The 26,960-nt window shown below is 39.4% G+C and overlaps 1 protein-coding gene across 2 annotated transcripts in view; it reads right to left on the minus strand.

Annotated features, from left to right (window-relative positions):
* The window catches only part of rasgrf2b (Ras protein-specific guanine nucleotide-releasing factor 2b), a 157,478-nt gene that overhangs the window by 84,968 nt on the left and 45,550 nt on the right, over positions 1-26,960 (minus strand). For both annotated transcript variants that reach the window (XM_061899807.1, XM_061899799.1), the window contains exon 2: positions 2,021-2,127. In XM_061899807.1, the coding sequence (XP_061755791.1) occupies positions 2,021-2,127 (107 nt within the window). The remainder of the gene's footprint in view (positions 1-2,020; positions 2,128-26,960) is intronic.

The raw sequence follows: 26,960 nt of genomic DNA on the forward strand, positions 1-26,960 counted from the left end.
CTGCGTCGTCTGTAGTAGTGGGTTTCAGTAGGCCTTTAACACTGCAGTTTAATAGTCATATAGTAAAGTGTTCACGATATTCTGAAGGAACAACTTAATCCCTTGTCGTCATGATGCCGCTTCAGACTTGCTTCAAGCGATATCAGCCTGCACCTTGAATATGCCAACGACTTTGGACAAAAGGCTTCGCTACGGATCTTAAAATAAAGCCCTGCCAATTATCTGTCAGTCAGCAACAGACGTGTCAGCTGTATGTTTGATCATATTTTTTTTCAGCAACTAGGCTAACCTAGCATGACAATTATGGAACTGCAATTTTAGCACTATACCTCACATAGTTATTGCCAAGGATGCCAAGCCTCACGCTTTGAGGATTCTCCCGTCCAAAGGCAAAACCCAGTAACTCAATGTTGGTTAAAACTGAGCTGATAATAATTTTGGAGTTCCTAGGTGATATGCTTTACATTAGTGTATGCGATATTGTATTTTTTTCCGTAAGTAAGCTGTTACGCGCATGGCAGGACCTAGCAACTACCACATAACCGCGTAGATACAACAGAAAAACCTAGTATCTCAAGGGACCAATCGGAGCTTCTTTGTCAGTCGCCTTATTGTCTTTAATGAGACATTTGCACGAATGGGGGTCGACGGTCAACCTGATTATGTGATATTATGGCATGAGGGGATATTTGGAAGATTGGCCCAGGACGTTGCAAGCACCTTCATTAAATGTATTGTTATTGATTCTTCCCCTTGCATACTCTTTTGGGCAGATAACTGTGGAGGTCAAAATAAAAACTGGACGCTGTACACGGCTCTTGCCCAATGTGCAAACGCAGAATGGGGCCCACCCGAGATTGTGATAAAATATCTGGAGAAAGGGCACACGTTCATGAGAGCAGATTCAATCCATGGCTCAATCGGCAAGAAAATGAAAGCTCAAGAAAAAATCTATGCGTATGATGACTTTGTAGATCTTTGTAAAACAGCATCAAGATAGTTTGGTTTTCCTTTGTTTTCTCAAAATCAGCTAGAAGTGAGTTACTAGGTTTTGCCTTTGGACGGGAGCATTAGAGTCACACAATTTAACCCTTTCTCATGCCAAGTTTATTTTATACTAATAAACTTGTTTCCTTGTGGCCTGCCATAGTTGAGTAATTCTGATTGACTTCCCCGAAAGAAACAATCACAGACCAATCCATGAATTATTGTGCCTAAATCTAGCCAACCACAGAAGGCACCACATAATGTAAACCAATCAGAAGCAACCGAAGGCGGGTCTTGGCGTCTCTATGATTCACACACACCTCAGCGCACTGTTGTCAACTTGGCGAATTTCTCGCTAAATGTATTATATTTCCAACATTTGGGATGTTTTAGAGACTATTTTATGGCCAGTCAATAGATTTGGTTTGTTTGTGGGAATCACAATCTTTCAGTATTTTGATCAAATTTGATACTCTAACATTTAACAATATCCATCCATTTTCTACCACTTGTCCTTTATGGGGTCACGGGGGTGCTGGAGCCTATCCCAGCTGCACATGGGCAGAAGGCGGAGTACACCCTGGACAAGTCGCCACCTCATCGCAGGGACAACACAGATAGACAGACAACATTCACACTCACATTCACACACTAGGGACAATTTAGTGTTGCCAATCAACCTATCCCCAGGTGCATGGTTTTGGAGGTGGGAAGAAACCGCAGTACACGGAGGGAACCCAGATAGTCACGAAGAGAACATATGCAGTCCTCTCCAAGGTTTCTCATAGTCATTCACATTGACGTCCCACTGGGGTGAGTTTTTCCTTGCCCTTATGTGGGCTCTGTACCGCGGATGTCATTGTGGCTTGTGTAGCCCTTTCAGACACTTGGGATTTAGCGTTATAGAAATAAACATTGATAAATTGATTGAAATCAAATTGTTAAAAAAAAAAAAGAAAATAAAAAAAACATTGAACAAGAGACCTTTAAACCAGGCCCCTGGATGCTAATGGTTAGGGTGATTTGTGTGTACCTGGCCTGCTGTATGGCTTCCACCCACTCGTCACACTCCACCTCCCCCTCCGTCCGTAGCTCCAGAGGCTTCTGTCCATCATGGCCGAACACAACAAGGAAATAGTGCTGCGGACAGACAGAAATAAAAGGGAGGCGCTTGTCAGACGCATTGTCACAAAAATGGAAAAATAGCAAACCAACATGTTTTGGCAGATCATTTGAGTATGTAAATATGTGTAGTGCAGATGTTTGCTATCAACATGCTTTCACTACCTCGCCATCCATTTTCTACCGCTTGTCGCTTTTGGGGCCACGGGGTACGCTCGAGCCTATTTCAGCTGCATTGAATTGAATTGAAATATTTATTTCAAACCTGCACAGTACAACTAAACACAGTTTTTGTTTTTTTTCATGTTGGCAAAGATATTTATGCAAGGCTTGAAAAGGGGTTGGATGAAGCAGCTGCTTATAATAGCCCAACCCCTCTCACTCATTCCACATTTGACATAAACAATATAATACAAAAACAATACTCTATAAACAAAACAAGGAAAACTCCTGTACACTAACAATACCATGAGACAAGACAAGACGAGACAAAACACACACATGCACACACACACACACACACACGGGCCCAAACACTCTCCGACCATACACCTCCCTTCTATCGCTCTGTGCTGAGGGCATCACTCTCTTTCCTCATCGTACTTCTTCAGTACTTCTTTTTTAAACAGTGTTTTAAATTGAATCATGCTAGAACACGTTTTTAACTCGTCCCCTAAGTTGTTCCACAGACTGACTCCACGCACTGAAATGCACATTGATTTTAAAGTAGTTCTAAATTTAGGCAAATATAATTTGTTGTTTCCTCTTAAACTGTAACTATGGTGATCATCTCTGTCATGGAATAGGTTCTGTATATTGGATGGTAGAGAGTTTTGGGATGCCCTAAACATAATTTGAGCAGTTTTAAAATTGATCACATCGTTCAGTTTAAGTTGCTTTAAGTTCATGAATTGTAATGCCGGTTCGGCATCGTGGTACCGGGTTCGATTCCCTCGAGGATGTGTCAAACGAAGAACACAACAAAGGTAAGATCTAACAAATTTATTAACAAAAAGTGAGCTCTGAACAAAAACACTGGAGCTAATAAAAAGGGAAACAAAAGACGCTAGCGTGAAAGCTAGGAAATATAAAGAACTAAGATTTGGCACGATGGCACAAAAAATTAAAACAAAGATGATTAGCATGTGAGCTAAAGATGACAACAAAGTGGCTTAGCTAATGAGCTAGCGAGAAAAACATACCTGACGTTACTTGTTGCATGTGAGCAAATTAGAGTCCCAGAAAGAATAAACAGAAGAGGCTGGCTTATAAAGGGAAGGTAATTAGCAGTGAACAGGTGTGCAGGAACCGGGAGTAACAGCTGAAACTAATAAGTAACCATGGTGATGGACTAAACGGGAAATAAACGGATCAGACGGAGAATGAGAACAAAGATGGAAAAATAAACAATAATATTTGAAGATCCGAGTCACGGATCGCAACATGAATAGTGGATTTGAATGATGTCTGTAGTGAACATTGGAAACAATCCTGATGGCCTTTTTCTGCAGAGTGACTAAAGGCTATAGATGTGATTTATAACAATTTCCCCAGACTTCAACACAATAGGTTAAATATGACATAATAAATGAATGAAACAATAACAGCAGAGCATTGGAGTTCAATAAATGACATGATCTCCTCATCATTCCAACACATTTAGCAACTTTTTTCCTCAGGTAACTTATATGAGGCTTCCATGAGATATTTTCATCTATTACTACTCCTAAGAAAGAATGTTGATGAACATATTCTATTGGTGTATCATCAATAACAATCCTGATCGGTATATTACTTTTGCGATTGCTAAAGAGCATTATTTTGGTCTTCTTTAAATTCAAAGACAATTTGTTCGCATTAAACCAAGTTTTTAACTTGATCATCTCCTCAGTCACAGAAGTCAGAAGTTGCTTCACGTCGTCACCTGCACATGTAATTGTTGTATCATCAGCAAAGAGGATGAATTTCAGCAGCGTTGATACTTTACATATTTCATTAATGTATATTATAAATAGTGTGGGTCCCGGTATCGAGCCCTGAGGAACTCCACAGGTTATGTTCATCAGTGTAGATTGATGATGGTCCATCTGAACAATCTGCTGTCTCTCATTTAAGTAGCTCTCCAGCCATTTCCCTGCCAATCCCCTTATGCCGTAGTTTTCCAGTTTATTTACCAAAATCTGGTGGTCAATGGTATCAAAAGCCTTTTGCAGGTCAATAAAAATTCCTATGACAAATTTATTCTTCTCGATACCATTAGTAATGTTCTCTAATAAATTAATTAAAGCTAATGAAGTTGATCTATTTTGTTGGAACCCATATTGACAATCAGATAATAATTTGTGCTTTTCAATGAAGCCACGAAGTCTATTATCGAATAATTTTTCCAATATTTTTGATAGCTGTGGCAGAAGGGAGATGGGCCGGTAATTAATGAAGTGATGTTTGTCTCCAGATTTGAAGATGGGGATGACTTTCGATAGTTTCATTTGTGAAGGAAATTGTCCAAGTCGAAAAGATAAATTGCAAATGTGTGTGAATGGTTTGATGATTTCTTCCGCTACGTTCCGGACTGTCCTCATGTCGAGGTCATAGATGTCACGTGATGTTTTTTCCTTGCTTTTCTGAATGACCTCCAAGACTTCCTTTTCGACAGTCGGAGTAAGGAACATCGAATAAGGATTTTTTTCAATAAATTCCATGGGCTGTTCATCATCAATTGGTATTTTTTTTGCCAGCTTAGGCCCAATATTAACAAAAAACATATTGAAGCCGTCAGCAATCATTTTCTTGTCAGTTATGATTAGGTCGTTCTCAACAAAAAACTCTGGATAACAAGGACTATTTGAACCATGCCCAATAATTGTATTTAATACCTTCCAAATTCCCTTTATATCATTTTTCTTTTAGATTAATAGTTTGGTGGTGTATTCTTTCCTGCTTGCTCTTAATATGCTGGTTAATTTATTTTTATATGTTTTGTACTTTTGTTCTGTTTCTATGGTTTGTTGCTTAAAAAAAGTCCTGTAAAAATATTTTTTCTTTTTGCAAACGTTCGCAAGCCCTTTGGTTATCCATGGAGTTTTTTTGGAGTTACTTATAGTGCATTTTTTGATAGGGCAGTGTGTATCATAAAGTGAGAAAAAAATGTCATGAAATAAATTATAAGCTGCATTTATATCTGACGTTTGAAAAACAGAATCCCAGTTTTGTTTCGCTAAATCATTTTTAAGTGCTGTTAATGATTGTTCTGTTGTGACTCCTTGATAATATTCACTATTTACAGGTTTGGATGTTTTGCAGTTATTATTGTACACCATGAACACCGGTAAATGATCACTGACGTCACTCACTAACAAGCCTCCAGTTACAGTCTGATCCACAATGTTACAGAATATGTTGTCAATAAGTGTGGTGCTGTGTGTTGTGATTCTTGTGGCTCGTGTAATCAGTGGGAATAAGCCCATGGAGAACATGGTGTCAACAAATTCTGCTGTGCGTTTGTGTTTATTAGGATTCAAAAGGTTGATATTAAAGTCACCGCATACTATATATTTTTTGTTCCTCTTAAATAATTTTTCCATCCATTCAATAAATATTTTCAAGTCGGATCCTGGTGTTCTATAAATGCAGGTTACAATAATGTGTGTCCTATTTGAAAATGATAATTCCACAGTGACGCATTCAAAGAGTTCCTCAACAGCTAAACAGATATCATTTACAATACTACAGTTGATATATTTGTCCACATACAGAGCCACGCCTCCTCCTCTCTTAGTTTTACGGTTGGTGCAAAACATTTCATATCCATTTAATTCAAACTCATTGCATGTATTCTCATTCATCCATGTCTCTGAAATACCTAAAATATTAAATGGAGATTTAAAATGACTCAATTAGTCCTGGATATCATCAAAATGAGAGTATTGACTCCTGCTATTAAAATGTACCAGTGATATATTATCATCTTGCATGAATGTTTTATCAAATGTAACATCAGTATAATATAAACAATCATTGTTGGTGTTTTGAGGAGCATTTCTATCTGGATCCAATCCGCTCATAAATCTTTGTGATTTGTAGTTGCTGTGATCTGAGAAATAGATTGATTCCAAATTTTGGGAGTTTATCAAATCTTCATTTTCCTCTATTTCAGAGGAGAATTCACTATCAGAACTATGCATATCGAGTTATCTCAGGGACATGAAAAAAGGAAGAGGGTGTGTGATCATGGTCAGATAAATGATTACTTTGTTCATGAAACATGAACAAGAGACGAGGGCGTATGGTCAAGGACTGTGGGCCACAGACACACAACACAAACATGCACACAACAACTCGACCATTTAAACAAACACATAAACAATAACTCATCCACACACACAGAAACATACACTCACAAATTGCAGGCAATAAAATAAACATGGAAAAACAAAAAGCTCCCGCCAAAAGCTTCTAAATATCCGATCACAAAAGTAAAAAAACAAAGAAGTAATATTAACAAAATATATACATATACATACACACACATATATATATACATACAAATATACATACACATATGTATGAGGTGTGGCAAGTATCACATATTTAATATGGAACAACTTCAAAATTCAAAAATAATTTCCTAAATAATTCCCATTCATCACACCATTTTCTCAGTGAGGTTCGGAAAAGAAAACAGAAAAAAAGAAAAAACAGTCACGTGGCAACATGACGCGACAACGACTCAGGAAGTAAACAGGTCCATGCCTGTCTCCAGCACGGATGCACAACGATGTTAAAGTCATAGATGCACGACGAAAAAGACTCAATGAAGAAAAAATCAAACAAAAATAGTCTTACCAAGTGTCGTATGTCCATGTGGGTACCCCAACGTTTAGCGGAGTTTACGAGGCTGCGGAGATAAACTTTGCAGCATCTGCTGGATTGTCAAAAAAGTGTTGTTGGGAGCCTTTGGAGAGTTTGATTGTTGCTGGATATTTGAGAAAAGCTTCAAAGCCAGCTTTTCGAGCGCTGTACATCGTGGAGTAGCAGGGTCGTCTCAGCTTGGCTGTCGCATTCAGACGGAAGGCGGGGTACACCCTTGACAAGACGCCACCTCATCACAGGGCCAACACAGATAGACAACATTCACACTCACATTCACACACTCGGGCCAATTTAGTGTTGCCAATCAACCTATCCCCAGGTGCATGTCTTTGGCGGTGGGAGGAAACCGGAGTGCACGGAGGGAACCCAAGCAGTCACGGGGAGAACATGCAAACTCCACACAGAAAGATGCCGAGCCTGGGATTGCACTCAGGACTACTGTGGACCTTTGTATTGCAATTTCAACAGGCCTTACTCGCAAATCACAAAAAGCTGCTGCCTGACCACGGCTCAGAATAACTGTTGTGACTCCTCCCAAAAGGTACAAAAAAACTGAAAAAAACCCGAAGGCGAACGTGCCTATCGCACGCGGAAGCTAAGGCAAAAAACTTAGGACATGAAACATTAAACTAAAGACGTGAAAAACCTCACTTAACTGTGGCTTGAAACAAATAGCATGAACTGTTGAATCGCATGAATACAAGCATGAAACTATGGCATGAATAGAGCAATGTCGACAGGCCGACTAACTGGCAACGACAGGCTTAAATAATAGTTTCTCGATTAGAGACAGGTGTGACCCAAACGCAAAAGGCAGGTAAAGGCCTACTGAAATTCGATTTTCTTATTTAAAAGGGGATAGCAGGTCCAATTTATGTGTTATACTTGATAATTTCGCAATATTGCCATATTTTTACTGAAAGGATTTAGTAGAGAACATCAAAGATAAAGTTTGCAACTTTTGGTCGCTAATAAAAAAGCCTTGCCTGTACCGGAAGTAGCAGACGACGTGCGCGTGACATCACGGGTTGTGGAGCTCCTCACATCCTCACATTGTTTACAATCATGGTCACCAGCAGCGAGAGCAATTAGGACCGGGAAAGCAACGATTTCTCCATTAATTTGAGCGAGGATAAAAGATTTGTGGATGAGGAAAGTGACAGTGAAGGTCCAAAAAAAAAAAAAAAAGACGAGGGCAGTGGGAGCGATTCCGATGTTATTAGACAAATTCACTACGATAATTCTGTAAAATCCCTTATCTGCTAATTGTGTTACTAGTGTTTTAGTGAGATTATATATTCGTACCTGAAAGTCGGAGGGGTGTGGTGACTGCCAGTGTCTCCGAGGGAAGCCACGTTTTTCGACGAGGCAAGGCAGCCGCGCTGAGATTTTTTTTTTTTTTCCTCCACGGAGTAAGCATCCGACGGTCGGTGGCGGCCGGTGGGAGGAGGCAAGAGAGTCCACAGCTGCAGGAGGAACGACGCAAACTCTCCGCTCATGTTTACGGTGTGAGCCGAATGTAAACAAGGAAACACCAGCTGTGTTTGTGTTGCTAAAGGCGGCCGCAATTCACCGCTTCCCACCTACATCTTTCTTCTTTAACATCTCCATAATTCATTGAACAAATTGCAAAAGATTCAGCAACACAGATGTCCAGAATACTGTGTAATTATGCGATTAAAGTAGACCACTTATATATAGCTGCGATCGGTGCTGGATCAAAATGTCCGCTACAACCGGTGACGTCACGCGCACGCGTCATCATACGCGACGTTTTCAACAGGATACTTTGCGTGAAATTTAAAATTGCAATTTAGTAAACTAACCCGGCCGTATTGGCATGTGTTGCAATGTTAAGATGTCATCATTGATATATAAACTATCAGACTGCGTGGTCGATAGTAGTGGGTTTCAGTAGGCCTTTAAAGGCGAGCTTTGATTATGTTATGAAGTCTAAGTTGAGTGAAGCGTTCCAGAAGGAGTGTACCATTTTGCGTGTTTGGAAGTCGTCATGGAAACTAAAACAAACAAGGGTGCAGAAAAACAGGAACTAATGGAGTCTTAAACTAACAGAAAATAACAAAAAACATGATCCAGACCACAGATCATGACAATCTGCACCTTATCGCTCTTTTATCCTGCACTACAAGGAGTTAATGCAACAAAATTTAGTTCTTATCTGTACTGTGAAGTTCAAATTTGAATGACAATAAAAGGTAGTCTAAGTCTGGTCTTAACTGACAAACAGAGGCTCAACACACAAAACATACGTAATTAGCATACCTACACCAAGGTAAGGGAAAAATTCATTATAATTCAAATGAGGAAATGAGGAAAAGAAAACCAAAAAGTAAAAATACAGCAGGGACACCATATTTTTGTTTTGTGAGTTTTTTGGCTAATAATTAAGCTACTTCCTCGTTTACAGAGAACAACATGAGATGTTAGCATTAGACGGATACTCAGCTACCATTTGTCTTCTACACTATAACTTAAAACAAACAAAAACATATTGAAGAACAATGTGTGTTTAACATACTAAGCTAATAATTTGTATTTGTAATAATGTGTTTAGCTATATTAGCGAGCAGGCTACCTACCAGTTCATAGGCATCAACGTTGCCAGATGACAAATTACTGTCACACCGCGGTGAGGGAAGTCTTGTCTTGGTTTTTCTGTTTTGTGATTTACGTGTTTTATTTTGAAAAGCTACCCTCTTGTTTCAGACCACGGGCTCTTCCTCTTGTGTCACCAATCTGACGTCATCCCTGATTCCTGATTGTTTCCACCTGTTCCCCATCACTCCCACATCCTATTTAAGCTCACTTCTCCGTTTGTCCTTTGCCAGATCGTCTCGTCTATCGTGCCTTTCTAGCGTCCATGTACATGTCCTTGATTAGCTCCTTGTCTTGCTCCTGTTTTCCTAGTTACCCTAGTTTTTGCTGTAATTTTGAGTTTACTTTTTCCTCCTTCGAGCGTCCTTGGTTATCCTTCGTCTTCCTAATTGGTGAGTTTTTGTTTTTCCAAATTTCGAATTTATTGCCTCATTGATTGTGTGATTTTTTTGGTTATTTATAGTTTGTGTTTATATATAGGTCGTTTTGGTGTTTTTTCCTCCTGTTGGAGCGCTTTTTGTTTATTCTTATTAATATTCTTTTTTTGTTAAAATTTCCTTAGATTAGTATTCCTCCTTGTTTTTGTGGAGTGATTTTAAGTTAATTGTTTATCCTCGGAATTATTTTTCCGCGTGTTGATTATTCTTGTGAAAAAACTTTTTGCATTGGAGGTAAAAAGTTGTTTTCAAAATAAAAGCTTTATTTTTTTTTAACTTCTTCTCTGCATCTGGGTCCTCTCCTTACTCCGAGTCGTAACAATTACAAAATTCCCAAAAAGTCTTAATTGGGAGGAAAACAAAAAGTAATGAAAATAAAGTGTTAATTAATTGGTCAATTATTTAAAAAAAAAAAGATCATGAATAAATACCAATACAATTAAACAATTTTGCAGAATATATTAAAAAATATAAGATTGAAGGTAAAATAATACTATAATAGATAAATACAGGTTTAAACAAAAAACAGAAACATTTTATAATTGATAATATCATTACAGTATATTTTTATTCAGAAATAACTAATTAAATAATAATCCATCAGACCAAATGATGTCAAACACCAGTTGTCAACATTCTTCTTCTTTGATACACCATACGCTTGTACTGTTTCTCTCATTAGTACATTAAGTTCCGATTGGATAGCAGAAATAAGTTCTATTATAAGTGAAAACAATGAGGGAGGGCCTCATTTTGTTCACTTTCTTGTCAGCCTGTTGGAGAGCGCACTCCTTCCTGGTTAATGTGGAATGACACATGATGTTACGATTGGGCAGGACTCCACTGTAGTATTTACATTCTGAACATGTTTTAGTGTAACTCAAAGTGCAAAAAAAAAATTTGCTGGCTGGCTGTTTATTATTTCTAAGGTTTTACCAAAAAAAAGGTAACCAGGTTCGGCTAAAAAAAACAATTTTTAATGGTGAGACATCAAGGTAAACAAAAAAAACATTAAATCCCACCCTATACTCGAAAGTAGAGATGTCCGATAATGGCTTTTTTGCCGATATCCAATTTTCCGATATTGTCCAACTTTTAACTACCAATTCTGATATCAACCGATACCGATACATACAGTCGTGGAATTAACACATTATTATGCCTAATTTTGTTTTGATGCCCCGCTGGATGCATTAAACAATGTAACAAGGTTTTCCAAAATAAATCAACTCAAGTTATGGAAAAAAATGCCAACACGGCACTGCCATATTTATTATTAAAGTCACAAAGTGCATTATTTTTTTTAACATGCCTCAAAACAGCAGCTTGGAATTTGGGACATGCTCTCTTTAAGAGAGCATGAGGAGGTTGAGGTGGGCTGGGTTGTGGTGGCGGGGTTGAAGTGGGGGAGGGGGGTATTGTAGCGTACCGGAAGAGTTAGTGCTGCAAGGGGGTCTGGGTATTTGTTCTGTTGTGTTCATGTTGTGTTACGGTGCGGATGTTCACCCGAAATGTGTTTCTCATTGTTTGGTGTGGGTTCAAAGTGTGGTACATATTTGTAACAGTGTTAAAGTTGTTTATACGCCCACCCTCAGTGTGACCTGTATGGCTGTTGACCAATTATGCCTTGCATTCACTTGGGTGTGTGAAAATCCGTTGATATTATGTGACTGGGCCGGCACGCAAAGGCAGTGCTTTTAAGGTTTATTGGCGCTCTGTACTTCTCCTTACATCCGTGTACACAGCAGCGTTTTAAAAGGTCATAAATTTTACTTTTTTAAACCAATACCGATAATTTTGGCACCGATACCGATAATTTCCGATATTACACTTTAAAGCATTTATCGGCCGATAATATCGGCAGTCCGATGTTATCGGACATCTCTACTCAAAAGCTGAAGACTATTTCGCCAAATAAATTAAAACCGTAACCATAAACAAAACACAGGCATTGACACCCCAAATATACCAAGACAAGTTCAATTATAGTAATAAGTAGCGCTGTCTTTGACTAAGGAGTTTCATAATCGAATCAGATCCGTCTTATTTTACCAAGTGCTGACTGTCAAATTGATGGTGTTTTTTTTAAGAGAAATAACCAATGATGATGTGTAGTAGTGTATATCGACTGGCCCTTAGCTTTCAGTAACCTTACATAGATGTGCTGTAGCACTTATATAGGTGAATATTTCCAAGTTAATTAAAGGTACTTATGAAAAAGAATACATCCATCAATCCATTTTCTACCGCTTGTCCTTTTTGGGGTGGCAGGGGTGCAGGAGTCTATCCCAGCTGCACTCAGGCGTAAGGCAGGGTACACCATGGATCATTTGTCTCCTGGGCATGACGTTAAAGTGCATCCGGCAGTGGAGGCTACTCTATGGGGTCTTGGGGCACTAAGACGTTAACCTTTACTACTGTTACCCCAGGTGGCCCTTGGCAAAGGCCTAGTACCTGACTGCCCCGTCGCCAGGGATACGGTGAAGAACTCAACAGTGGAGCAGGCGTAAGACGGTAGATTTAAGAACTACCACAACGGCTGCCATGGCGGTAGAAGGCTGCAGCAAAAAAGGGTCCCCAGTCGTCTTGGACTCCATGCCACTGGACCCTGACCCGATTCTGTCAAGGATCGTGTGGTGACTGTCTGTGCACCAGTCTCCCCACGTTAAAACTAAGTCACGCACAGGCATCCTCCATAAAGAGATACACCCCTACCAGGAGGATCGTCATACTCGTTTCAAGTGACCGCCAATCAATAACACCATGGACAATTCGCTGATAGAGTCTTTCATTGGACGGCGTGGCGCAGTGGATGAGTGGCCATGCACAACCCGAGGGTCTCTGTTTCAATCCCCACCTAATACCAACCTCGTCACGTCCGTTGTGTCCTGAGCAAGACACTTCACCCTTGCTCCTGATGGGTGCTGATTAGCGCATTGCATGGCAGCTCCCTCCATCAGTGTGTGAATGTGTGTGTGAATGGGTAAAATGTGGAAGTAGTGTCAAAGCGCTTTGAGTACCTTGAAGGTAGAAAAGCGCTATACAAGTACAACCCATTTATCATGTATTTATCTCATATGCAACTTTTACCACCACCAAAAAAAGGCTAAACCACGGTTAAGTGAGGTCTTCGTTTTTTGTGCGTCACCAAGATGACATAAAACTTGACTTAAAAGAGCAAGTAAAAGGGAAAAACTAAGTTTCTGTATGTCAACCAGCCAAAGGATCATAACCTTTTTCCAGAGGAGAGTTACACCTCCTGGGCGAAGTAGTATGTGCAATTTCCGGCATTCAGTCCCACTGAGGCCGACAGCGGGTTTCGGTCAGAGGCGCGCGGTGGCATGGCGAGCTCAGTTTGTGAGCGCAACGTGTCCAGACGGGCCTCAATTGCGTCCCCAATATAGAAACAGCCTCCCAACACTAAGAGTAAAATTTTCTTGTGTTTTGTGACGTGACAAAACCAAGATGAATCTATTACTCTTTAAAAATGTTTAGTCTGCACACTATAGTATTTTTCAAATATTTAAAGAAGACATGAATACATTGAGGTGGCGACTTGTCCAGGGTGTACCCCGTCATCTGCCCGAATGCAGCTGAGAGAGGCTCCAGTACCCCCCGCGACCCAATAAGGGACAAGCGGTAGAAAATGGATGGATGGATGAATGCAGCTGAGATAGGCTCCAGCACCCCCCCCCCCCCGACACAAAAAGGGACACGCGATAGGAAAATGGATGGACGGATGATGAACGCAATCAATTCATCTTCCCACCACACTTTCTGTATGTGGGGGCCCAAAGCGTCCCCTCCCACAGAGTGGAGGTAATATTAACCAGACGATTTACTGTAAGCTTCATTGTCAAATCAGACTCTTCCGAATTGAATCGTCGAATAACAGACTATTTGAAAAAAGCCCATAAAATATTAGGATTTTTTTTTTAATTAATGTTTGTATTAGTAGAACATATTTATAGTAATATTTGATGTATCAATATCATCCATCCATTAAAAAATTATTTACATGTGTCCTTAATAATTGATTATGCTATAAATCATGGGTGTCAAACAAATTTTAGATCGAGGGAAACATGGAAAAAAATTGACTCCGAAGTGGGCCGGATTGCTAAAATCATGGCACGATAACTTAAAAATAAAGACAACTTCAGATTGTTTTCTTTGTTTAAAAAAAGAACAAGCACATTCGGAAAATTGACAAATCATAATGTTGTTAGGGATTTTTTGACACTTACATGTTAATAGTATTCTACCTTTATCTGTAATTATTTATACTTTCTGAATAAATTATGTGATAAAGTTCGCCAGTCAACTCATTGGTGTTAATTTTCAATCTATCAAGATAAGAACATAATATAAAAATCAAATTACAGGATGTTTTTTATGTAGTTTGCTCATTTTCCTCAACTGGTGCACTAACATCATGGGGTTTATTTTATTTATTTACGTATGTAGCATAATCTACAAAGATACAAAGAATTACTATTGCAACATCTAGTGGACACATCTAGAACAGCAGTTTCTTCGTTCAAAAATGTTGTCTCATTTTTATACTTAGCAAACTCATCCCGCGGGCCGGATAAAAATTGTTCGCGGGCCGGAACAGGCTATACGTTTGACACCTCTGCTATAAACTGTCATCAACATTAATAATTAGCTTAATAATAATTAGTATTTATATTTAGAGATTTAAATTAATATTACCAACTGAATTGTAAAAAAAAAAATCCTGCCACACAATTCTGTCTTTACAACTTCTGTTCTGCTGAGCAGCTGTCAAAACACAAACAAATCCAGTAGCAAAAAAATTGGGTAACTTTCATTTCAAAATCAATATTACATATATCTTTTTTTATTAATTTTCCGCCTCTTTCCCTACTGTGCTTTAACTTGTCAGATGGATCAATAGAAGTTCAAAATGCAAACAGCCATGCTGGCTGCGCTAGGAAGCAGGAGAAGTCAGATATGGCGTTGCCATGGAGATGCTATCCTGTTAGTGGCTGCTGACACAATCTCGAAAGATGTGAGCATTTAAATGTTATGTAATAGCTCTTCCACTCACTCTGGATGCCTCTGTGCTGCTCTGTCAAAGACTGTTACGCCGCTGATTAGCGTAGATTTAATAATAATCCCGCAGCCATTTAATCAAAGTGACAGGTACATTTTAAAAGAAAATAAAAGAAGACGACAAGATAGGAGGATGGAGATGTGGATGTTTTTGTCCCAATAACCCCAACCAGTAGCAAAGGGGGGGGGGCAAATTTGTGTCTTCTCTGGATTTTTTGCTTCATTGAATCCGCACTGAGACACAAAGGAAAGCATGAAAGCACGAGGGAATGCCGAGATGGGAGGACGGACGGGGGTTTGAGTTTGGAGAGGACGCAGAGTGGGATGATAGGTGGAGAGCCCAAGTCCACTCAGAGCGCAGAGTCTTTGCCCGACTAAGAATAGCAGCTCTTGTGCTAACCCAGTGCCTCAGGACATGAGCGTTGGAATAAAAGCTTTTATAACTACACAGTGCCCCTACAAACGCCTGTGCATGTGATGACATGCGTCTTTTTAAAAAAGACAATTTTTATTTTTGTACCTTAAAAATCTAAAACATAACAGCAAGGCATGTTTATTTATGGGGCAACACTCGTACAAAAGGCAATTCAAAGTGCCGTACAGAAAATTACAAGAAGGCCAAAAACAAAAACAAAATAATCATAAAAATATCCATCCATCCATCCATTTTCTACCGCTCATTCCCTTTTGGGGTCGCGGGGGGCGCTGGCGCCTATCTCAGCTACAATCGGGCGGAAGGCGGGGTACACCCTGGACAAGTCGCCAACTCATCGCAGGGCCAACACAGATAGACAGACAACATTCACACTCACATTCACACACTAGGGCCAATTTAGTGTTGCCAATCAACCTATCCCCAGGTGCATGTCTTTGGAGGTGGGAGGAAGCCGGAGTACCCGGAGGGAACCCACGCATTCACGGGGAGAACATGCAAACTCCACACAGGAAGATCCCGAGCCTGGATTTGAACCCAGGACTGCAGGAACTTCGTATTGTGAGGCAGATTAAAATCATTGAACAAAATCATCAAGAAAACAAATATAATTCAAATTTAAAAATCAAAGTGTGTGGCTAAAATAATTTCAGTTGTCATATGCACAACTACCGTATTTTTCGGACTATAAGTCGCAGTTTTTTTCATAGTTTGGCCGGGGGTGCGACTTACACTCAGGAGCGGCTTATGTGTGAAATTATTAACACATTACCGAAAAATATCAAATAATATTATTTAGCTCATTCACGTAAGAGACTAGACGTATAAGATTTAATCAGATTTAGAAATTAGGAGTGACAGATTGTTTGGTAAACGTATACCATGTTCTATATGTTATAGTTATTTGAATGACTCTTACCATAATATGTCACGTTAACATACCAGGCACCTTCTCAGTTGGTTATTTATGCGTCATATAACGTGCACTTATTCAGCCTGTTGTTTGCTATTCTTTATTGATTTTAAATTGCCTTTCAAATGTCTATTCTTGGTGTTGGGTTTTATCAAATACATTTCCCCCAAAAATGCGACTTATACTCCAGTGCAATTTGCATATGTTTTTTTCCTTCTTTATTATGCATTTTCGGCAGGTGCGACTTATTCTTCGGAGCGACTTATACTCCGAAAAATATGATAAATAAAATAGTTTCCGGTCTGGATTTGAACATTGCCAACGTTAAGGCCTGTCTCACATCTTCTGGAAGACTATTCCAGATTTTAGTAGCATAAAACTGAATCACAGCCACACCGTCTTTCGTCCTGACTCCAGGCACCAGCACGAGACCACTCCCTGAGGTTGTCAGAGCCCGAGATGGTTTGTGAGGTTCTAAAATGTTGGCGATGTACTTTGCCCTACCTCCAGGCCTAGCTCTAGAGGGGTGCCCCGATGTCTATATGGCTGTGTCATAATTCTATGCACACCTATTATTTTGTATGTGAGGTTGTGGACTCGGGAGTTATGTACACATGATAAACCCTCTACAATAATTCTAAATAATGCTAAACGTGTGCAAAGTTCTTACTATGTTACATGCATATGGAATATGATAAGAATATGAAAATAATATAAAGAATATTATAGTTATATTTGGCTCTGCACGGAATGGAAATGTAATGAAAATGATTTATTGTCAATTCTTAACATGCACAAGACACATAAGAACTGAAAAGTAAATTTTCGGCAGAGTCCCACTAAGAGCAGACATACGTTACAGGGAGACAAGACGGGACCGCCAACGGATCAGCCATTTTTACGGCGCTCCTTAAAAATGGTGGGAAAAAGGTGATATTGGGAAAGGGGGGAAGAGTAAAAAAATACCAGTCAAAGGCTGAGTCCAAGGGAAAAAAACTCATTTGCAATGCAAATATAAACACGTTACATTAATCACGACAACTCGCACAGTGTGATACTTAACGCTGGTACTAATTGTTAAACTATGAATTAATTATTAGAAGTTTACAGCGTTTCAGTTCTTTCCCTGTCATCTTCCTATTTTCACTGTCATGCTAAGGCTTTCTTCAAATGGTCTCCAATGTAGCCTCCTCATTACTGAGCTTTCCCAATGTACTGTAAGAAATCTAGTTTAGACAAATAAAAACACTGGGCCGAAGTTTTCAGAAGCAAATAGGCCCAGAAGAACTAATGGAGTCTTTCACTCCCTCACCTGAAACCTTATCTGAGGGGGGAAATGAGTGCAAAAATACAAAATGATGCACAACGAGGGGCAGCTAATTGTATATGGGTCATTAAGGTCCACCAGCTGGGAGAAGATTTGGAGCTTTTTGGAAGCATAATAACACATAACTTGCAGCCTAACATAGCAAGATGGTAAAAGAACCTACAGTAGCGCACATTCATCTCCAGGTTGGCGATGAAACACATATTTTGTAATGTAAGAATCAGTAATGAAATTGGATCGTAAGCAATACATTCATCAGGCAAACGACGATTTGAGAGGGTCCAGAAACATTCATCTGTTATGAATATTAAAAAGCAGACATGACAGCATCTCTCCCCTGACGACCGTCAATGACTGGAATAGACCGCAATGATGCAAGCATGCCTTCTGCCTTGCTGGATGCACTCAGTGATGGACACATTTGTGGTGTAGAACGCAACACTGGAACTGAAGAGACAACGATTCTTCAAAATAACAGTCCTACTGAATTTTGGAAAGAAATCAAAAGACTGATTGCTTTCAAAACATCATTGCTAACAAATATTGATGGGGCAAGCGAACTGGATGCAATTTTTCACTTACGGCAGTTTAATTGTGTTAGAAGGAATTCCCTTGTGGTGGACAATTTAGACAAAAAAGAGGATCTGATTAGTTCTGCACAAGAAGTAAATTATATTGTGATGAAGTTAGGCAATAATTAGGCCAGTGGTGCACATAAAAACATTTTCATTAACCTATCAGATGTTAGAGACATTTACGGCAATCCAGTCTAAAATTCCAATAAATATTAAGTTAAGTAGTAATGACGTATGGGACAAAGGAGTCTTTTAGTCTTGGACTTGGGATGAAGCAGTCTAGCACTGAACAGGCTCCTCTGGCTATTGATAACGGTATGCAGAGGGTGACTGGCATCATCCAGGAAGCTCACTAGTTTTTTCTACAGTCCTCTTCTCTGTCACCAACACCAGTGAGTCCAGTTTTATTCTGATTATAGAACCGGAACGCCTGATCAGACTCTCCAGTCTGGAACTGTTCTTCTTGGACAGTGTTCTGTACTACCATGTAGTACAGAACACTGGCAACAACAGACTGGTAGTACATCCACAATAGTTTTTTACAGATGTTAAAGGAGTGCAGCCCCCTCAGGAAGTACACTGTCCTTTCCTGTACAAGTGGTCTGTGTTAACAGTCCAGTCCAGCTTATATTCCACCCACACCTCGAGGTACCGGAATGAGTCCACAGTCTGTACCTCGACTCCCTCGACCACAATAGGTTGTGACCTTAAACTCAACCTCCCAAAGTCAATGACCAGCTCCTTGTTGTGTGATGGATTGAGCTGCAAGAGGATCCTGTGGCACCAGACAGAAAAGTCCTCCACCAGGCTCTGGAACTCCTCCTCTCTGCCGTCCCTGATGCACCCGACGATGGCGATTTTAAATAGAGAAGGCGGCACATTTGCTTCAAGGTAAGGGCGGCAATTTGCTGGCCTGTTCTTCTAAAACTGAGGTGTAATATTCCTCTTTTTCCAAAACACTCCTCAGGTGCAGCTCATTAACACCTCCTCTGCCCATCTCAACCCCGGGTCGACACATTTCCGCCTCGGGTTTTAAATACAACTCGAGGCGGAAAAAAATCTACCCTCCGAGACGGATCTCCGGCGGACCAAAACAAACCCCCAATGTTCTGCCTGCTGTATAAAAACGATGACTGAGCTGCCAAAAGGACGGGCAAAGTGGCGGCTTGGTGCTCTGTACGGCTACTGACACCTCAATATGCTGCTTGGAGTGATACATGTTGTGTGTGTCAGAAGAGGCAAGGGAGAGTGGGGTTGGTCTGTTGGTTGGTTGGTTGGTTGGTTGGTTGGTTGGTTGAAGATGATTTCAAACATGTAAATGATTTCAATATGATACATCACGTATTTAAATTTTTCTTTACAACATGTCTGAAAAGGAGCAGAAAGAAGCAAGAGCACCCTACACCTTCCCTACTACATAGCAATTCCAGTACTAACACATGTTCAATTCCTGTTCTTTATTTGTACACAGTTTACATCAATTCGCTCTGAATACAACAGTTATTTTCATAAAAAAGTTAAGTCAGTTATGACTCACATAATAAGATGAATAATATCTTATTTTTATTAAATTCAAGACGTGTGTCATAATTCTTCTTTGTACTTTATAAACACTAGTACTTTGTACATAATAAATGCACCACATCATCCAATTTCAATATTTCTGATTCCATAAATTATGAGTTTGTGCGTTCTCTGTATCCAACACTATGGATTATTCTAACTGACATTTTTTGTATCACGGTTAATGAATGAAGTGTAATGAGAGTAACTCTTCTTTGCACCATATTTTATAATACTATATAGGATGCCACAAGGTAATCTCATGTTGTTTTTGTTGTCTAAAAATTGACCGTGACATTGTTTCCTACATGTTTGTAGAATGCTTGGTTCATTTTTGCTGTACTCTCTGTACTTATATCCTGCCTCTATAGATCTTTGTGTTACAAGCATTTGTCAACCATTTTGTAATCCACTATTAATTGTTCTTCCTTTGTTTCTTACTAGATTGTTTCCATGGACAACGTTTGTCATACAGCATCAGGAAAGTATGAAAGAAAATATCATATGCTTCATTTACAGCATCTTCACTGTACAAATTGCCGCTGTGCGTGCTGACGAGGCTCCCCTCTTCTTAAGCCAGCCGAACCTGCGTTCTTGTGCCAGAACATAGCGACCTGTATCGTACAGTAAGCCTTCACGTCTCTAGCTCCCTCTCCATGTGCATTCTCGCTCTCTGTGTCTCCCCTCCTCTGTGCTAACTCTGTCTTGTCCTGTGTCGTCATCCTGCAGCCTTGCGTCATTCCCTGATTTCGAGCTGTGTCTCGTCACCCCGAATCCTCTTTGGACTCCCTGCTGCCTGTCCCGCATCTCGACCTACCCTTGGACATCGACGCCTTGCTCTAGCCCCTGACCACTTGCCTGTCCCTGGACCTCCGAGCCTGCCTTGCCTTTTCTGGACTTCTGCATCTGCCTCAACACACACCTCCAGCACCTCCTGGCAACAATCAACAGAGAATCGCGTCACATAGTCACACACCACATATTTGGTTTAATTACACACGTCACACATTTGTGCAAATAAACACGCTGCACGCTAATCCGACATCCCTGTCTCAGTGTCGTCTCCTTTCTCACTGTACAGTTACACAAAGTTAGATGATCTTTTGCTGAAACTTCTATCAGGACAAAGAAGTCTATCCTGAACTCTTCTTCAGCACAGCGTGAGGAGTCCAGCTGAGAATCTTCCTTTTCGTCTGCAAGGGGAGTGGGCTTCAGTTTGGACATCTTAAAAACAATGAGCGATTGTGCATTATTTACCCTTCAAATTTTTGTCGAGTTTGTTCTACAAGAAGAAAGTATTATCAATCAGCTTCATCACTAAGACCATTATCACCAGGACTGGAAGCCAAACAAACATCAAATAATCTAATCCTGCAAAACAGAGATAAACTCTAGAGGTAATTCTGACTTAACTGAATCCTCATCAAAATCGGATGGCTGTCTACACCCTGTTTATAAGAAAACTGCACCATTTACACAAACGCCAAGCCTTAAAAGCCTACTGAAACCCACTACTACCCACCACGCAGTCTGATAGTTTATATATCAATGATGAAAACTTAACATTGCAACACATGCCAATTCGGCCTTTTTAGTTTACTAAATTGCAATTTTAAATTTCCCGGGACTTTTTTCTTGAAAACGTCGCGTAATGATGACGTGTACACGTGACGTCACGGGCTGTTATGAATATGAGCGCTGCACAAACACAGCTAAAAGTCGTCTGCTTTAACGACATAATTACACAGTATTTTGGAGATCTGTGTTGCTGAATCTTTTGCAATTTTTTCAATTAATATTGGAGAAGTCAAGGTAGAAAGACAGAGTTGGGAAGCTTTAGCCTTTAGCCACACGAACACACGGTGATTCATTGTTTAAAATTCACGGAGGTGAAACTTTAGTATGGATCACAGCGGACATGGATGCCGACCATTTGTCAACCAGCAGGTTTCGATGAGAAAATTGTGGTTAAAAAGTCGCCTCTTACCGGATATCAGCTGAGCTTGTGCCGTCCATACAGCTGCTTTCGATTTCCCCAAGACACTGCGCGTCAACACCCGACCGTGGGCACACACTTCCGACTATCAGGTACAGTTAAACTCACTAAAACACTAGCAACACAATAGAAAGATAAGGGATTTCCCAGAATTATCCTAGTAAATGTCTCTAAAAACATACATCCGTCTCAATTCAACGCGATTGCAATCGCGTTTTTTTTTTCTTTTTAACTTGTTGTTTTTTTTTTGTTAGTTTTTTCTAGTCCGTCGCTATCAATATCCTCCAACACGAATCTTTCATCCTCGCTCAAATTAATGGGGAAATTGTCGTTTTCTCGGTCTGAATAGCTGTTTTTGTTGGAGGCTCCCATTAAAATCAATGTGAATATATGAGGAGCCATCAACATGTGACGTCATCGTCTGCGACTTCCGGTAGAGGCAGAGCTTTTCTCCAGTTGCGAACTTTATCGTGGATGTTCTCTACTAAATCCTTTCAGCAAAAATATGGCAATATCGCGAAATGATCAAGTATGACACATAGAATGGTCCTGCCATCCCCGTTTAAAATAGAAAATCTCATTTCAGTAGGCCTTTAAGAGAAAATCGCATAGAAAATGACAAGATTTTTTTCAGAAGAGGCAATCTGTGCTTACGATGTTGTTTGTCCTCACACAATGCTAAGCACGGCAAAGCGCAGGTACAGTGTTCTGAGTGGAAAAGTAAGCAACATAGCAAGGCCTGAAAGTGGCAAAACCCTGCTCCTGAGCATGACTGGGAGGCAGTCAACACTTTGCCTCAATCCCACATCATGACCAATTGTACCAAAGTAGAGCAATGGGTCGCTGGTTCGCTCCCAGTTCTTTATGTGTTTGCCGACAAAAGTCCAAGTACTCGATACAGATTAACAACATGTGCAGGAGTAAAGTAAATAACAGGAAGGAAAGCAAGTGGTAATAAAGTTGAAACCCCTCAATTAAGACACAAACAGGTGAACGTGTCACACCACCAGCTCTATGCACAGAAGTTGGATCTTGAGTATGTAACGTGTGCCTTGTTTGCATCCACAGACCACTCACAATCGGCGCCTTCTACAAAAACATCACACAAATACAACGGCCATCCATCTTCAACACATGGACTAACGTGTTTTATGTAAAAGAAATGCCCACCCAAGGGACAAACCACCTTGAAGGATGCTCTGAAGAGGAATCCACCTGCGATAACGATCTCAGAATTCACTGTGTTTTAGAGGACCAAAGACTATAACCAAGTTGCTCTTTCAACTTAGGATGCTTCATACATGAACATTTTGAGCAATGGTTGGGTAGCCTCATTGTCCTTCAACAGGACTCGAACCCTTTAAATCATGTAACGCACTTTGTTGCTGCTGGCTAAATGACACCAACTTGTTAAGTGGACCTATTATTATTTCCAAATTGAACCAAGGTGTCTTTGAAAGCACCTTTGATCTTGTGGACCCAGAGGTCGGTTCCAGACATCCGCAATCGAATGTCAACCTGAACCCTTAAGGCCAGATTCATATGGCTTGGTTCCCAGAGATTAGCAAAGTTTTCGTCGTGGAAGTCATTGTTTTGTGCCATAATGCACCTACAGTGCATCCGGGAAGTATTCACATTGCTTCATATTTTCCATATGTTGTTATACTACAGCCTTATACCAAAATGGTATACATTCATTTTTGTCATCAAAATTTTACAGAAATTACTTAACTCAGTCAGGTCATCTTGTTAGTTTGACTGATTTAAATTGAGTCAAAAAATTTTTTTTACAGAGTGGGGTATTGTCTTGAAAAAAAAAGGCCAACTTACAGTGTCAAGTATATTACACTTCAAAAAATGAGTTGACATTCAGTCTGATATAAGATGAACTTGAAAATATTAGTTGAAATAACGTAAAAATATATTGGTTCAATGTATTTTATCAGGTTCCTGCAATTGGCTCAACATGTTATATGGTTTGTACTTATATAGCTGCAAGTATATAGTGTGTCAGTAATATATATATATATATATATATATATATATATATATATATATATATATATATATATATATATATATATACAGTATATATTTATGTATATGTATGTACAGTATATATATGTATGTGTATATATACAGTATATACATACGTATATATATATACATACATACATATATATATGTATATATATATATATATATATATATATATATATATATATATATATATACATACAGTATATAAATTATTACATTCACCCATTAGCCAATTCACACACACACAAAGCGCTAAACACCAGCTATCAAAAGCGGCAAACCTATTCATATATACATTAAAAAAACAATAAAAAAAATAAAAACATCAGACATCAAACCTACATTACTATAAGACGGACACTCTACCCACTGAACCTATATGGAAATAGTTAATACTACTAGCAAATTGTTCTGTAACATGTGATGTTCACCAGAAAATATTACTTAAGAGAACTAAAAAGGATGTTAGTTGAACTAATTTTATCAGACTTTCAAGGTTCAAAACTGCACGTGTTGTCAGATTGGAGTCAGATGACGATGACAGTAGCTGCATTTGGAGTAACATCAATGGTCAGCATCATCAGATTAATCTACTATGCCCACATTTTAAAAAGGTATGTGTGTGACACTTGCCGTACTGTTGTTTACAATGAACATCAACGCTCCGATCTCAGCAGCCTCCCGAGAGTGATTTAAGCACTTCTGATGATCATACTCAGGCACCTTGTATGACTCAAAAACAAAAACAACAAAAACAACATAATCAACTCCATGGCGCCGATCTACACTTCTACACGATGTCGTTATTATGAATATATTTTTAAAAAGCTATGTAGTTAGAAACATATTGTAGTGTACAGTAACACATTCAATAAGAATATAACGATAATTTAAACTAGGGCTGGGTGATATATCGATGTACTCGATATATCGATATATTTGTCTCTGTGCAATATAGAAAATAACTATATCGTTATATTAAAATATATGTTCTCACACTGTTGCTTTTATCTGCGGGCATTACACTACAGGCGTTTCTCGCTCTTTCTTGTCTCTCCTTCTCACGGAAACATAAACAAGCGCTCCTTCTTACATACGTCACCCGTACTCCCCGAGCAGAGAGATAGCTACATGGGTAACATTAGCTGTGATGCTAACGGTGCGTTGCGAGTGGTAATACCAATCTGGTATCAAATGGAGGAAGAATTAATTCCCAAGAAAAACAGCACACAGTGCATCATCTGTCGGTGGTTTGGCTTTAAGTGGGAATATGTTGGACAATTATGCGGCAAAAGCGTTGCTACAAAAAGTAGCAGCACTGCTAATGTGTAGCATCATTTGAAAAGTCACCTGCTAGAGAATGAAGGGTGCTTGAAACTCTGCATGTCAACATCTCCGTTCGGTGCCACACCAACAAAATGCCGAAACAACTATTTCCAGATCAACACAGTATGAAAAAAAAATCAACAACAGAAGGGGATAACGTCCGCAGGAACCTACCACAGAAGGAACGAAGGACATACACGATTCGATTTCCTATTATGCAGCTCATTTTTATTTGACAGGTTTTGAAATATCTTGAGTAACATCATGCACAAAAGAGCACTTTATTTGTTTTTAACTATTGTAGTGGCGTTCTGTACAAAAAGTGCACTTTAATTTAGTGTTGTTTTGATATGTCATCTTAGTGACATCATGCACAAAAGTGCACTAATAGCTTGTTTGTCTCTGACAATATTGCACTTTCTGTTTTGGAAATTACATGAATTTGTGTGCCACTGCCTAAAAGTGATTAATAAATATAGTTTTGCTAAATTTACTTAGTTGTGATTTCCCTCTCTGCATGAAAGTTTAAAATGAGCATATATTAATGCAGTATGAACAAGAATGTTTTAATGTAGACCCATAGAATCATCATACTGCTGTGATTATATGTATCAATTGTTCATTTGAGGCTCTTTTTCTTATAGACTGTGTAAGACACTCCAATATACGACATATGCTGTAAATTGTGCCACCTTTCCACTCCATGTGTGACTATTAGAGATGCATGCAGCCCAGCAATAACAATAACATCACAGCACACTACAGCAGAGCAGAAGCTTCATGCCCCCAGAGCTTTATCGCCCACTGGGTACCTACTTGAACTGTGTGTTTATGTATGAAGATCACATGCACTGAAAGTGTATAATACTGTATATGAGTGTCAAGCAATTATGTGGGCCAGAGATCCGAAACACTAAAAGATATAATAATAATAATGTTCAGTTTTGAGTGACGCTGTAATGTTATTAATCTACAGTCTTGTAACATACACATTTTTTTGTGTATAATAACTATTTTACTTCAAAACCCTTGCACACAAAAGGGGTAAATGGGTTAAAGCATCCACCCCTACTGTTGCTATTATTTATCTAACAAATACATGTGGAGTTTAACAACACCACATGTTGTCAAACCCCAAAATTGTAATTGAAATGTGTCACTCGGCTCGACAAACAAGCATTGTCACTTCAGGGTTTTTTTACCGGAATCGCTACAATAGTTGGTACCGTTGTGCTTGTAATGCAAAAGAGGGACAACTTGTAGTATCTTTGACACACAAAAACTTGTGCCGCGTTTAATAATAAAACACGATAATGAAGTGACTCAAAATGGCAGTCACAACAAACCCCCACCTTTGGGTAAATCTCCTGAAGGTCACTTAAAGGAGCCGAGCCAACTTACTCACTCTTAACTGCATATATGAATGCTAACCCAGAACAACATTGTTATGTGCACAATCGAACAATGAATAATGATGACAAAGTCAAGTAAGCAGTTGTGGTGAGTTATGTCCATAAAGCAACCACTACAGTACACACTTTTAAGCGAGGTAAACACATGAAGACAATGTGGCGATTTTTGTCTCTATTTTTCCTCCTATGACGAGGAATGGTTGATATGGCCTAGAACAGGGGTCACCAACCTTTTTGAAACCAAGAGCTACTTCTTGGGTAC

Source organism: Nerophis ophidion, linkage group LG01, assembly GCF_033978795.1.
Source record: "Nerophis ophidion isolate RoL-2023_Sa linkage group LG01, RoL_Noph_v1.0, whole genome shotgun sequence".
In the NCBI taxonomy this organism is placed as follows: Eukaryota; Metazoa; Chordata; class Actinopteri; order Syngnathiformes; family Syngnathidae; genus Nerophis; species Nerophis ophidion.